Raw genomic sequence first — 16,724 nt, 5'->3', positions numbered from 1 at the left:
GTTAAAAAAACAAGGATATATTTGTTCTTAACAAGATGGCCACCAGCCATGGACTTGCAAAGGGATGATGAGGGCTGAACCTGTTACCACAGTGTCAATGTTTTTGAGGAACAGGATTAAATACTTGGCCACAAAAAGCTTTTTTTTTTTGATGAATGTAATGAAGAAAATCATTTGTTTTCAATGTGAGAAAATTTCATTTTAATTCTTTTAATGTTATTTGTGATAGTATTATAACTTGCTTGAACTAAAACATATAAGGATAATATAGAAAATTTTAAAATATTCTTTAAGTTTGTCTAATCCAGAAAAAAAGAACTATGTGAAAAAATTAAAAGAGATCTATAAGAATGATACAGATATTATGCATTTTGATGATGAATTGGAACAGTTTCTACTATTTTTAAAAGAAGACAAATCCAATACTGCCATATGAGTAGACCTAGCTACAAGAGAAATGTCAACTTTTCCAGATGTACAAATTATTTAAAAATTTTTTTTGACTATTTGTAATTTCCAATTTGTTGGAAGAAAGATCTTTCTCTGTCCTAAAAAGAGTAAAAAACTACCTAAGAAATATGATATCAGAAGAAAGGTTAAATAGCGTGGTGCTATTGTATATTTTCAAAGTTATCGATATTAAATAATATCGATGCTTTGAAAATAATTGTTGAATTTGCTAAAGAAAAACTGAGGAAAAAATTGATTTAACTTTTTACTAAAACTTAAACATTTTTTTTTTTTGTGTGCTTAAAATATTTTATTATTTTGTTGTAATTTTCATTTTTATATTTTTTTTATAAGAGCCTATGTAGCTCTGTGGAAGTGCTTAACCACACGAAAGAAGACTTGGGTTCAAATCTAGTCACCGACTAGAGGAACATTTTACTAAGCTTTTTTTCAACCAGTTCCCGAGTTAGTCGATCTCTGGCACAGGCAAGCAAGTTTTTTCTCCCAGAAACTCAAGAAAATTGACTGTAGAACCCACACTATTTTCAGAGATTAAAATATTGTATTAGGATTAGGGACCACAAGATGGTGACACTTGTTAGCCGTCTCTTCACTGCGTGGCGATTAATTTAATGATAGTCTTGAGCCAGCTGTCTCTGATTGGCTACCAGTGGAGATTCAACTGCCTACTCAGTCTCCAAAAGTTAGATAGGACTAAAACAGCCTCACCTACTCCCTATATGGGAATAAAAGGCGTTGGCTAATTTATATTTATATATATATATATATATATATATATATATATATATATATATATATATATATATATTTTATGCCTGATATTATTATAAAGAAAAATATTAAGTCACATATTATGTGTGTTTAATTTTTTTGTCACAGTGAAGCCCTGGTTCTCTTTGTATTTTTTTCATATGCATATGCATATACATATATAAAAACTTATTTTTTTAGGGGATCCCCAGCTGGCTTAATCTAATCCCTTTTATGCACACACACATTCGCTCACATACTTATGCAAAATAAATCTATAGTGAGCATGCTACTACAGAGGTGGGTTATTTGGCAGCTAAATGTCTCACAATTATGATGTTTACTCAACAAAAATATTTACTGAGTAAATATATTTACTAAAAATTATCGTATATTTGAAATCTGGTAGGCTTTCTTCTTGTTGAGAGGCTTATACGCTGGTTAAACATGATAACTAATATTTAAGGAATTGACAGCGTATACTAGAAATATAGATTAAATAAACTTTAATTTATACTTTCCGATATTTCGGCGAACGTCACGTTGCCATCTTCTTGGGAACTTACTACTAAGACATGTGCACACAAGTACTAATAACAGCAAATGAGACTAAAGCTAGGAAGCTAGCGTTTTCCTAAAGTCCTGATGGTGCCCCCTGGCGGGCTATATTGGTAGTTCTTGGCCTTTGGGCTGAAGTTCTTCTGATAAACGTTTCCCAAATTTGGGGCAGTCTCATACATCCAAATTTGTTGAGGTTTGGCATGTTCCTAAGGGCCGAGGCTGATTTCCATGAATAGTCTTTCATACTTGAACTTGCTGCGGTGTATTATTGTGGCTTTCTTCCATCTTATTCTGTGGCGAGTATCCAGAGCATGGTCTGCAAGCCCAGAGTGGCTGTACTGGTGAAATCAGATGTAATCCTTGTGTTCTGAGATTCTGATATTTGCTGTCCTCCCTGTTTGGCCAAAGTAGGACAGTTTACAGCTGCAAGGGACCTGGTATACACCAGGTAGGTCTAGGGGAAGTGGTTGGTCTTTGGCGGAGCTGATAAGGGATGCCAGTTTTCTATGTGGTCTGTAACAAGTGGTCAAGTCATGTTTTTTTAAGATTTTATTGATTTTTTCCGAGGTGCCTCGGATTTAGGGAATGGTGATGGATTTAGAGTAATCTTTATTGTGAAGGGGAGGGGGTGGTGGGTTGTGGATAACTGGGTTAAGTATTTTTTGGATTTTTTGGAGGGGGTAGCCGTTGGCTGAGAAAGTGTCACGGATGTGATTTAGTTCAGTCGTTAGGGCTTGATCATTAGAACAGATTATTTTTGCCCTGTTGAATAATGTTTTAATAACTCCATATTGTTGTGGAGGGGGGGGGGGGATTGTTGGTGAATGTATCTGCCTGTATGGGTGGGTTTTCTATAAACTGAGAAAACCAAGGTTCCATCAGGTTGGTGGGTGACTAGTGTGTCTAGGAAGGGGAGTTTATTGTTTTCCTCTTTTTCCAGGGTGAATTTGATTCTAGGGTGTTGGTTGTTTAAGTGTGTTAGGAAAGAGAGGAGTGAATCCGGGCCATGTGGCCAAATAGCGAAGACATCATCAACGTAGCGAAGCCATATGGTAGGTTTTTGTGGGGCTGAGTTTAAGGCTTTCTCTTCAAACGTCTCCATGAAGAAGTTGGCCAAGGGTGGGGAAAGTGGTGAACCCATGGCTGTCCCCTCTATCTGTTTGTAGAATTTTTCCTGCCAAACGAAATAGCCTGAGTTCATTGTAAACTGAAATAGGGCTGAGATATCGGGAGGAAATTTAGCTTGGATTAGCTCTAAGATTTCTTTGAGGGGGACATTCGTGAATAGGGAGGAGACATCAAAACTGACCATTATGTCATTATGTTGGAGTGCAAGGTTTTCTATACTGGCTTTGAAGTGGGCTGAGTTTTTTATGTGTGATGGTGTATTGCCAGTATAGTGTGAGAGCGCTTTGGCTAAATGCTTGGCTAGTTTGTAAGTGGGGGAATCAATGCCATCCACTATGGGACGTAATGGCACATTTTCTTTGTGTATTTTTGGGAGCCCATATATGCGGGGGGGGGGGTCTGTAATTTAATAACAAGTCCATTAATCAGAAAGTATATTCACAAGAATTCATAGAATGTGATATATATATATATATATATATATATATAAAAGCAACTAGATAAAAATATCTGGTAAGATATGAACATCATGTATAAAAATAAGAAAGCACAAAGACAAGATTCAATTACTGTTGTCAAAAATAATAAATAATGAAAGGGATCTCAACTTTAAAAAGTACAATGATTAAAAACTCCAACCTGTGCTTGTTGCTGATGTTTCTGTTGTTGCTGTTGCTGAGTGCGTGCTCCAACCATTGCCCTCAGTTCTTGTCGAACATATTCAGATGCCATGCTGCTAACTGAGCTTCGACTCCTGAAAAAGATTTCACATAACATAATAATAAACTCAAAAATAATATATTCATCTTTAAAGGTACTTGTGATATAACTATATACAACAAAATTATATGATAACCACAGTAATAAACTTTAAAGTACAGATATTTCATACTGAAAATAACAGTACAACAGCAGCGTGCAGAAACAAGCAAAAATCAAAGAACAGGAATACAAGGCACATACAACAATCAGTTTACCAATTAAAAACAGTTGCTGAAAGCTAGAAATTAATATTAATAAATAACATTAAAACTATTTTTGATGTTTACATAAAATGAGAATCTGTGATGGGCTTATTTTTTTGCATAATATCAAATGCAATCTGTAAGGGTTTTAAGCAAAAATGCTAATAAACTACACTTTGAAGTTGCTGCTTTACTCTTTAGAAGGAAATTAGTCCATGCAATTTATCTACTATTGAATTCTGTGCACTACTTTCATTAAGTCAAATGAATCATATACACTTGGGTCTCTTTTTATACAGATCTTTTTTTATACGGTACAGTACGCCCACAGATACGAGACCTTTCGACACTTCCGCGCATGTCAACAGAAGGAGAATCCATTCTGATAATAGGGTAATCCAGCATTTCCCAAACATTTCCTATGACGGAACACTTCACAAATTCTGAAATTTTCATGGAACACCTTGGTTATTTTGTAATATATTAATAAATAATTGTTAATTTAGCTGATTTATTATTAATAATTAATAATTGATCATTAATTAATAATTAATTAAACATAAACATTAAATTAATTTGTGCTGATTTTCATTGACATATCCCATTCTGATCACCAAAAATTTATATTATTATTATTATAAGTACTTATGAGTGAATGCAGACTTTTTCTCCTGTGTGCTGATAGTTTTCCCCTCCCTTTATACATCCTGGAGATTGCTTTGTAGACTAGAGATGGATGAATCACTATCAGTTGTGTCACAAACACCTTCAATAAGAGATTTCTTAACACCAAAATTAAACAAAGTTCTTTGCCTCTTATTCATATTAAAATTTAAATCTGTAGGCCTATTACTTTTAAAAAATCATGGCACTACGGATTCGAAACAAGCACGTGGATAATGCCTTATGTGACGATGATATTATTGGATATCGATTAACTTTAGATATCGTCGAAGATCCAGAAAACGATAGTGAAGCGGAAGAAAAACCTCTTCCCCCTCACTGCAAATATAATTCAAGGTCTTGAACTATGCAATAAATTGGAAAATCATTTTCTTGTTAATGACACAAATTCTGAATGGGCCTTTAAATTCCAACGAGCTGAAGAACTGTATATATCTGGATATCGCAAGCTGTATAAAAAATTAGTGAAATCATCATCGCAAAGTTTAATCACTGATTACATTGTCAGAAGGAAAAAATCAGCACAGAACGAGGGTGAAGCTAATTCTGTTTGTGAAGAACTATTGCCTTTACCATACAGATCTGATGCGCTGACTATCTCTTCTGGTGATGAAAGTGATTTCGCACCAGTTTGCAAACATTGCCGACTATTGTCTAATAGCAATAATAATTCTGATGAAGAAAAAAAAAATTGTTATTTTTCAATAAAATTAAATGAATAAAGCTTTACAACAAACTTAGGCATTCTTATTTTCCTGAATTTTTATAAACTTTTTTTATGCGATTTTAGGTTTATTTTAATTTATTGCTTCGGTTTTATGCGGTTTTAGAAAATTATGGAACGTATCCCTAATTTTTCAACGTAAGTTAGGCCTTTTTTGTGCGATTTTTTATATGGGGTTTTCTGTGGAACATATGTACCGCATAAAAAGAGATCCAACTGTATCTATTTTGAAAGCAGATTAAGGAAAAGCTGTAGTGATAATGGATAAAGTCGACTATGGGAGGAAGACCGACTGCCTTTTTACAGAAAATAAAGACTAAACAATTAATAAGCTCCTTGATCCCAACTAACAGCTCCTGGTTGTTAGTTGGGATCAAAATGCTTCGTATAAGGTACATACCCATTTTGGAAGGATTCCTCATTTATATGGTCTCCCAAAAATTTATAAAGAAGATTGCCCAGTAAGACACGACTGTACAGAGACAAATCAGCCCTTCAGAACACACACAATTTACAGACAAAAAATACTTGTGGTGGTTGTAGGCGGTAGATGGTGTTGATGTAGTTGATTGGTAGTAGTGGTGGAGATGGAGAGTTGTACAGTGGGTGTCCTCCTGCGATGAGTCTTCGTACTCCTTGGAGGTGTCACGAATAATAATAATAATAATAAAGACCCACTGTGAATTGTATTGACTCCCCACCTATAGAATTGCTAAATTTCTTTCACATAGATTATGGAAAATTATGGAGACAACTACCGTGTTAGAGTAACACTTTAGTTTAATATAAACCAAAATGAATACTCGACTTTCGAACCTTCATATCAAGGTTGTCATCTGGAGCACACACAAATATACAAAGAAACAAGCTGCACTACAATCTACATGGTTTGCTAAAGTTACTGACCACCTGTTATAACAATTATTAGCCTGACCTCTGGTGAGGAAAAAAAAACTTTACTACTTTAAAGCTAGAGTCCTATTATTATCTATTAGGTTACAAATTAAATTGGGCTGGAGAGCAACATGTTTATATATATATTTAAAAAAATATGTGATTATACACATACATTTCAACCAACTGGTATGGAATTTGAGCAAAGTGCTCCTGATTCCTTTATTCTAAAACCTACAGTGTGGCTTAGATACGTTGACGATGTTTTCGTTATCTGGCCACATGGTCAACAAACATTAATACATTCCTTAGCCATCTGAACAAACAACATGAACGCATACAATTTACTATTGAAATTGAAAATCAGAACTCACTCCCATTCCTGGATGATACACTGGTCACACACCTTCCCTCAGGCAGTCTATCCTTTGCGGTTTACCGCAAAGCGACACATACTGGCCAATATATACATGCTAACTCATATCACCATCCGTCACAAAAATTTGGAGTCATTAACACCCTTAAAAAAACAGAGCTATAACTATTTGCTCTAATCAACAAGCTCTTAAACAAGAATTAAAAATTATTAGCAACACATTTATAAATAATAGCTACAACAAAAATATTATTAATAAAATCCTTCATAAAACTTCATCAAAAAAGAATTTAGATTACAATAAAACCATAGCCATTCCATACATTAAAGGATTATCAGAAAAAATCAATAGAATCCTACACCATTATAATCTTAATGCCACTTTTAAACCACCTATAAAATTAAAAAACATATTCAACTCTTTTAAGGATCCTCTCTCCTCCCATTGGCACATCCTGGAGTTTACTGCATCTACTGCACCTTAACTTACCTTATATTGGTGAAACTGGACATACAATTCCTATACGTAAAAAAAGAACACAAAAGGCACATTAAATAACAATTTTGGTGAAGGCAGCCTCTCAGATCACGTTCTCAACACCATACACCAAATTGATTGGAAAAGTATCTGCGCTTTACATCATACAAAAACTTGGTATGAAAGAAAATTTAAAGAAGCCTGTGAAATTCTGATTAACCACCCTAATCTCAACAATAATGGTGGTATAAAAATTCCAAGAATTTGGATGGTATATATTCAGCCTACTTGACATCTAGCATACTTTAGGACTTTAAGCAATTTTCAGCTTTTATTGGCACCCCTCGGTTTCCGCCGGTTGCCTGCACGTGCTTTCTTACCGTAGCGTGGTTGACTGAGAAATGATGCTAGCAGGCACTCTAATGTTTGAGTGTTTACCGAGCTACTACAACGCATATGTATCAAACCTAGTTTTAATGTTGAATCTATTTAATTGTTCTATTTATTTATTTTTTTAAGTACATACATATTTAAATTGATAAAGTATGCAATTACATACCATGTCTGATAATAGAAATGCAGAAAAATTAGCAGAACTTGGTGTTAAGAAGGCACGGAAATCAATCACACTTGAAAAGAAGATGGAGGTGATTCGAAGATGGGCAGACACGTGCTAATGTCTGTAGAAGTATGAACTTACCTCCATCGACTGTTACTACAATTATGAAAACTGCAGATAAAATAAAACAGTCTGCGCAACAATTTACGGCAGCAATAAATGCAAAACATGTACGTTATAGCAGGGGTAAACTTCATGAAAAAATTATTATCATTATGGGTGGATGACCTGAATCAGAAAAACATTCGTCTGACGCAGGCTGTTATAACTGAGAAAGCAAAAACAATTTTTGAGGATCTTAAAAAGACAGATGGAGGAGAAGAAACATTTTTAGGAAGCAAAGGTTGGTTCATGAGATTTAAGTCTCGAAGTAAGTGCAACAGTGTCAAATTATGTGGTGAGGTGGCAAGTGCAGATGTTGTGGCAGCGGCTGCTTTTCCTAAAGAATTTCAAGACTGTGTAGAACAAGGAAGTTATCCTCCTGATCTCATTTTTAATGTTGATGAGACTGGGCTCTACTGGAAGAAATTGCCATCACGCACCTTCATTTCCTGTGAAGAATGTTCTGCTCCAGGTTTTAAAGCTGCAAAAGATAGACTTACGCTTTTGTTGGGTGCAAATGTCTCCGGAACTTTGAAGCTTAAACCAATATTGGTGTATCATTCACAGAGACCATGTGCCTTCAAGGGTCTGAAAGCCATGCTGCCAGTCTATTGGAAATGGAACAAGAAAGCTTGGATTACACAAGACGTTTTTATAGATTGGTACACAAATTATTTTTGTCCTACCGTGCTTTGCTTCTGTAAAGAAAATAATTTGCCAGCCAAGGCATTGTTTCTCTTGGATAATGCCCCTGAACATCCTCAAAACCTTGCTGAAATAAGAACACCATTAGATGTAGAGGTTGTTTACATGCCCCCAAACACAACATCACTTTTGCAACTGATGGATCAGGGGATTATATCAATCTTCAAAGCCTATTATTACCTCCATATAACATTTATGGAAATGGTAAGGGTCTTGGACACTTCAGGAAAAACTATTAAAGACTATTGGTGGTCATTCGATATTTTGAAGGGCATTAAATCGAGGCAGCTTGGAACGACGTGTCAGCAAAGTGTTTAAAAGGAGTATGGCGAAAACTTCTTCCAGCATTTATGCATGACTTCGAGGAATTAGAGCAAGAGGAGAATGTTATTGAAAATGTAACCAAGCTTGTGCAAGCAAGAGGTGGGATTGTATGATATTACAGCTGAAGATGTGACAGGTCTTAGAGAGCCATGAAAAACCGTTTTCCAATGAAGACTTAAAAAAATTAGCCGAACAATTAAGTCAACATCCAAAGGAGGAGAAAGAAAATGAAAAAGGTCCTCTGAGAGATATGAAAACGGCTGATTTACAGCATATCCTTGCAAGCATAGAGACATTGACTGATGAACTCTCTGAAATGGACCACGCTTGGGAACGGAGTGCGAATGTAAAAAGGAGTGTAATCGCATCTATTCGATCTTACACTGAACTCCTTAAAGAAAGAAAAAGAAAATCTAGGCAGTTAACACTGAACACTTTTTTAAAAAAATGCAGGTGATCCGAAACCAGAAACTTCAATATAGAAATACGTAATATCTTTTCAAAGTTTCATATTTTTTGTATATAATTTTGTTTTGTTTTCGTTATTAATAATTTTATTTTAACAAATATATATGTATGTATTATCAAAGCTTTAAATATAATAATGTTACACACATACTTCATGTGCATATTTTTTAACTGCGTGGAATACAACTTCATACCTCCCATTAAAATTGGGTTCGTTTTATCGATTCGGTTAATGCCCATTTTTTTCAGGAACGGAACTGAGACGAAAACCGAGGGCTGCCTGTATTCCATACCAACTGGTTGAAATGTATATGTATAATCACATAGTTTTTTTTTAATATATATATATATATATATATATAAATAAACACGTTGCTCTCCAGCCCAATTTAATTTGTAACCTAATAGATAATAATAATAATAACAGGATTCTAACTTTGATGTAGTAAAGTTTTTTTCCTCACCAGAGGTCAGGTTAATAATTGTTGTAACGGTTGGTCAGTAACTTTAGCAAACCACGTAGATTTTAGTGCAGCTTGTTTCTTTGTATATGTGTATATGCTCTAGATGATGACCTTGATATGAAGGTCTAAACGTCGAGTGTTCATTTTGGTTTTTATTAAACTAAAGTTTTACTCTAACATGGTAGTTGTCTCCATAATTTTCCATAATGTATTCTGATCGCTGTGTAAGCATAAAAGAAAAGATTCTTTCACATAGATTAATGGCCCATTCAAGAATATTCAAATACAAGAGTTGGATATGTTAATGAGCTTTGACACTGTTTTTCTATTTAACAACATTCCATTATCTGAATACTGGTAAATAGACACTAACATGTCTGACTCATGTATTTGAATATTCTTAATTTTATAGTAAACTAATAAGGTGATTTCCCTCCTGATGTTGTGAAGATTTTTGAATTTGCTATACAATACAATATTCAGCTGGAAAAACAAAATCTATATACAGGCTGATGGCACTGCCATGGGTTGCCCTCTATCTTCAACTTTGGCCAACTATTTGTTAAACCATTTGGAAAATATCTTGTTCTCATTCATTCATTCCCAACCCTCTGCTCTTTGGTTTCATTATGTCAATGACGTTTCTGCAGTTTGGCCTCATTCTGAAAATGAACTTATCACTTTCCTACCAATGCATTCAATTCACCATGGAAAAAGAAAATGCAGAAAGATTACCATTCTTAGACATTCTTCTTACTTGCGCAGCTTCTGGTACTTCGTCAACCAGTGTTTATTCGAAAACCTAACTTCACTGGTAGATACTTTCATCAAAAAATGTGCTCATCACACCTCTCAAAAAAACTGGTGTTATCAAATCTTTAATTAACAGAGTACATATTGTATGCCCTCCCTCAAGCTTACAACAAGAACTTCTCACTATCAAAGCTTTAATGGAATTAAATGGTTACAACCTCATCAAATCCAGTAGATAATTGACTCCTATGATCCAATAACCTAAGGATTCTTCAGCTGACCTCAGAGTTCTTATCCCTTATATTTCTGGTATCTCTGAACCTACTGATAGAATTTTGAAGACGTATCACCATATTCCCACATATTTTCAACAACAAAATTTCTCATTTGTTACCTCAATCTTTAGCTAGTGTTTACCAAATTCCTTGTGAATATAATTTGATACTTTGGGCAGAAAGGCCATTTTGTGGAAAAAAAGAATAGTCTCAAAAGTCTGGTCTGGAACAGCATAGTACTGACACTAAGAACAGTATCCATTGGGATGAAGCTTGTCTTCTGCATCGCAGTTTTAAATATGAATGCCTTTTCAAAGAAAGTTGTGAAGCCCTTTAACATCAGCCTAACCTAAATCAGGAAAATTGTCTTTTTATCCCAAAAGTTTGGGAGATTCTCATTTTATGTAAATACCAAAAATAGTTTTAATATTATTTATTAATATTAATTTCTAATTTACGGTAGTCATTTTTAATTGGTAAACTGATTGCTATATGTGCCTCGTATTCTTGTTCTTCAATTTGCTTGTTTCTACAAACTGATTACGTACTGTTATTTTCAGTATGAAATATCTGCACTTTCGTTAAAGTTTGTTACTGTGGTAAACGTGTAATTCTGTTGTTTTAAAATTACATATGGAGATACTTTGCAACATTTATGAGAGAAAAAAAAAAATGATGCTTTTTCTCCCCCTAAAAATTCTCCTAAATATTACAGATCTACCTAAACAGCATCCAACAACTAAAGTGAATAAAGGCGAATGTCCAGAGAGCACACCATTTAGAATATTTTGCACATTTTCATAACAATTAGAAGCCATAATTTATTATTAAAACAATGTATAGCATTCCCTATTTTTGACAATAGTACCATTGGTGTTCAAGTTTATATGTTGATCAGTACACATCTTGTAGTTTCAAGAAATTACAACACAGATGACACAATAACTAAATAAATTTCATTATTACCTCCAGTATTTCAATGAAGCCAAGGTGATGCAATTTAAAATTGAAATGGAGAAAAAGGAAGGTCATTCTACATTTTTTCTTTTCAATCTCACTTTTTGCATGCATCTATACTAGTGTATTGTTCCTCTGATGGTGACAATTTAACTTTGCAAAATATTAGAAGTTAATAATTAAATCTATTAGATATTATATCTTCAACATTGTAATTTCCGAAAACCACAAGATGACAATGATATCATTCCAATTCACAAAAATATCCAATATCCAAGTAACCTGTAGAAAATATTAGATATATAGTTTATTTTAATCCTAACAGTGTTGTTTTCCATTAAGTCAATATGATATCTTATTTATATAAAAAAAAAATAAATAAATAAAAAAACACTAAGAAATTTTAAACAAAATCACTCAACTATCTTCCTAACTTTTAAATGCAGAAAAGTCATTAAATATTACTTCTAAATCTCATTTGTATGTTGCATTATCATTTTCTATCAAAATGACTGCAAATTATTTATATGTATGCATAATAATACAGAACTAAGGATCTTATGAAGAATATTTTGAACCTATTCTTTTTTAAATAAAAGTGCATTTACAGTAAATTTACTTTATTAAATGTGTACAAGACAACCCATCTGACCACCTGTGACATTTCTTACACCTCAGGCCAGGCTTGCCAATGGCTATGGGCAGATAACAGACAAATGGCAAAGAGCGCACAACTGTCTGATAAAATATAGTAATCTATCGTTTATCCAATCCTTCAATTATCAGAACAGTGAGTTCATATAATTGAAGTTCTATTACATGGTGCTCTACAGAGAACTCTATTGACACACAACAGTCAGTTAATTATCTTCAGAATTAACTGACTGTTAATTACATTTGAAGAAAAAAATAACGAGGTCATAAATAACTGAGAAAAGATGAACATAAATCAAATATAACATTGTGAATTAATGAGCTAAAAAAGTTGAATGCAAGCTTGCAAAAAATTAAAAGAGGAACAATTAATAATACCACACTGATATAAAAGAGAATTGGGGGAGAAATGATGTCATTTCTGATGAACAGCACCCATGGAAATATAAAGAATGAGTCAAATGGAGAGGCTGTAATGGTTTTGGAAGCCAACTCATGTCATATGCAAATCCAAGACACAAAGAATAAATAGACAGACACCAAATGCAAGAACCAAGCATGTCAAATATTTTGCCCATGGGATTTGAATGCACAACTTGTTGGTTGGAGAGTGTATATGCTAACCACTTGGCCAACTAGGCAGCCTCATAATGTCTATCATCTGTGCTTATTTGTGTCTATTTATCATCTGTTGCTGAGTTAGCCTATCCCATACAAAGGACATGTTTTTTTTTTCTTCCAGAAAATCAGGTTTTTCATCCCTCAAAACAGCCCTGTGAACACCCAGTTCTACAGACATAAAATAATTATCCCTAGTAGGATGCAGCACAGAAATGACAAGCCAGTTGTATCAAATTGTCTAAAGCCCCTAACCTGGGGAATTCAACCTGTCTTGGATGGATTGCGTCAGTTAACCTGATAATATGGCCAGACCATCTACATTTACATGCTTTACAATACTTCACAATATCCTCTACTCCAGTCATTCTTTCAGATAGGCTTATATGTTAGTTATACATAGCTTTTAATTTTTCAGGAAATGACAATGCATACTAGAATATTAATTATAAAAAACTTTAATACTTTCCTATATTTTGGCAATATTACATTGCCATCATCAGGGATCACAAAAAACAATGATATGTGCAAGTAGGCACTAACACTGAGCAAATGAGGCTGAATAAAGTCAACAGAAGTCGGGCCAAGAGTCCCAAACAGTATCCCCCTAGTGGGCTAAATTGGGTTGTCTTGGCCACTGGGCTGTCATTTTTAAAATGTATGCTTCCCAAATTTGGGGCAATCTCATGCACCCAAATTTGTTAAGGCTGAAAGTTTTTCAAAGCTGAGGCAAATTTAATGGATAGTCTTTCATACTTGTATTTGCTGTGGTGTAATAGAGTGGCCTTCCAGCATATATCCTGTGGTGGGTGTCCAAAGCATGGTCAGAAAGTTCTAAGTTGATGTATTGGTGGAACCAGATGTAGTCCTTGTATTCAGATATTCTGATATTGGCTGTCCTGCCTGTTTGGCCATAGTAGAACAGTTTACAACTGCAAGGGACTTGGTCTACTCCTGGTAGGTCTAGGGGATGTGGCTAGTCTTTAGTGGAGCAAATAACAGATGCCAATTTCTTATGGGGAGTGCTAATGGTCAAAGCTGTATAACTGAGAGGAGACCCTCCACATAGCCTTTAAAGGAATGTGGAGAACCGACCAGGGCTTCTGACCTAATGTCCAATCCTCACCTTCTCGTAGTGAACCCTGTTGGGTATCTACTTGGATACTGAACGAACGAGGATGGGCTGGCAATTTGGGATTTAGCCGACCAAACTGTATTCTTATTGGTTAAACCAAAATAAAAAATGATGGAACAACATGACAAAATTTCATGACGGCTGGAGCGTTGCCCGGTTAAACAAGGACCCCGCTGTTTTCGCCAGTGAACCAGAGGGAACAGCGAAAAGTCAGATACTGGAACAAATCTGAAAACATACCACAACTCAATCACCAGAGTTAAAGATCAGTACTATCAACATAAGAAGCCTGAATGGCAAAGAAATGGAGCTAGCTGAGGAATTAGATAAGTACTAGATCGACATAATCTGAAACAAAAAAGACAAAAACTGGTGAGATCTTTCTGAGCAATAAATACAAAATGTTATGTTCAGGCAATGACAATCAAGGAAAAGAAGGAGTAGCCATAGTATTCAACACAAAATATGAGGCTAATCTTCTTGAATGGCAGTCAGTCTCAAGTAGAGTAATGTGGGCAAATATGAGAGTGTACAGAGGATTTGAAATTGGAAGTGATCACTATTTAGTCTTGAGCAGGATAAAATTGAATTTCATATTGAAAAGAATAACATGTAAGAAAGTTTTAAAGCGAATAAAAGTTGAGCAGCTCTCAGATGTGAACTGTAGACTAAAATACACAAAGATTATTGAAGAAAAAATGAAAGAGTTTGAGAACAGGAATCAAACCTTGGAGATTCAGTGGCAAACTCTGAAGAAAACATTGATTGATTCTGCCAGAGAGGCATGTGGTGAGGTTGTCTGCAAGGATAAAAAAATCAGAACTCCTGGTGGACACAGGAAGTTAAAGAGGCAGTGAAGGAAAAGAAGAAAGCATATCAAAAGTTCCTGGCAAATAAGTCAGCTTGTACTCTTAGAGAATATAGAGACAAATACAAGAATGTGTAAAACTAGCTAAACAAAAGTCATGGGAGGACTTTGGCAGGAATAATAGAAAATAAATATCAAGAAGGTGGCAAGATATTCTGGAAGTTGTTGAAGAACCTCAGAAATGGAGGAAAGAGTGCTGTAAAAGGAGTTAGAGATAATAAAGGTGACATGAAAACTGGAGAAAAAAGATATCCCTGAAGTATGAAGTAATTACTTTGAAAAACTGCTAAATGAAACAAGCGGTGATGACAGCACAGTGGTAAAAAACACTGACCAGGCATGTAGGCAGGAATACATATCCATACTTGAAGTAGAAAAAGCCATCAAAGGCTTGAAATGTGGAAAGGCAGCAGGAGTAGATGATATTCGACCAGAAATGCTGAAGTATGGTGGTATAAGAGTCTTACAGTGGCTGCACTGCATAGTTCAGAAAGCCTGGACAGAGGGACGAATTCCCGATGATTGGAGTAGAGCTCTCATAGTACCCATATATAAAAAGGGAAATAAAACTGAATGCGAGAATTACAGAGGTATTTCCCTACTGAGTGTTCCTGGCAAGATCTATGCAAGTATACTTGAGAAACAGTTGAGAAGAATTGAGGAAGCAAAGCTTGGTGAAGAACAAGCTGGATTCAGGCCAAACAGAGGCTGTCAGGATCAGATCTTCACTTTACGCCAAATAGTCGAGAAAGCATGGGAATATAACAAAGATCTGTATTTAAGTTTTGTCGATTTGGAAAAGGCATATGACAAGGTGCCAAGAGAGAGAAGCTAATCAATATGCTTCAGTTATATGGTGTCAATGGGCATGATATCAAGCAATACTTAGTCTGTATTTGAGTTGTAAGTCAGCAGTTAGAATTGAAGTACAGGAAGATGGTTTAATGTTATATCTGGTGTGAGACAAGGATGTACATTATCCCCTCTGTTATTCATTATCTATATGGATCACATTATGAAGGAAAGTGGTATTAAACATGATATCAAAATTGGAGATGTTAATGTCAGCTCTTTGCTTTATGCGGATGATGTTATACTTCTAAATAAATCCGCTACAAGCCTGCAAGATTCTCTGACTAAATTGAATAGCTGTTGTAATAGATATGGTATGAAGGTCAGCAATAAAAAGACAAAGACAATGAAAATAGGCAGAATCACTGAAAATGTCAATTGTGAATGGAGAACCTGTGGAACAAGTAAAACATTTCAGATACTTAGGCACGATTTTTACTGAAGATGGTAAATTAAATATAGAAATAGACAACAGAATCAGCAAAGCTGGTATGGTGGGAAGTCAAATGAATAAATTCATATGGAATAAGAGAGAAATTAATCGGAACACTAAATTAGCTGTATACAAGACAGTGTTCAAACCAATTTTAACTTATGGATCTGAGAGCTGGGTCAGAAGTAAAACACTTGACCAAAGACTAGAGGCCGCAGATATGAGAGTCCTGAGAAAGATTATAGGCGTGAACAGATGGCATCAATGGCAATATCATATTAAAAACAAGGATATTAGGAAAGAATTTGACATTGTCAGCATCCAGGAATGCGTTAGCAGAGCTAATCTCAGGTGGTATGGTCACTTAAACAGAATGGGCGAGGAAAGATTAGCAAAACAAGTGTTCTCTGCCAGGTTGGCAGGAAAACGACCCAAAGGAAGACCAAGATATAGGTGGATTGATACG

General features: G+C 34.9%; 1 protein-coding gene across 1 annotated transcript in view; it reads right to left on the bottom strand.

Annotated features, from left to right (window-relative positions):
• Positions 1 to 3,519: 3,519 nt before the first annotated feature.
• Positions 3,520 to 16,724, bottom strand: part of LOC150107444 (uncharacterized) — a 526,289-nt gene continuing 513,084 nt past the window's right edge. The window contains exon 21 of the mRNA XM_090392100.1: positions 3,520 to 3,664. Within this exon, the coding sequence (XP_090248226.1) occupies positions 3,520 to 3,664 (145 nt within the window). The remainder of the gene's footprint in view (positions 3,665 to 16,724) is intronic.

Source organism: Typopeltis vanoorti, chromosome 4, assembly GCF_054136105.1.
Source record: "Typopeltis vanoorti isolate ZY-2024b chromosome 4, IOZ_Tvanoo_1.0, whole genome shotgun sequence".
In the NCBI taxonomy this organism is placed as follows: Eukaryota; Metazoa; Arthropoda; class Arachnida; order Uropygi; family Thelyphonidae; genus Typopeltis; species Typopeltis vanoorti.
This window is presented reverse-complemented; position numbering and strand designations above follow the sequence as displayed.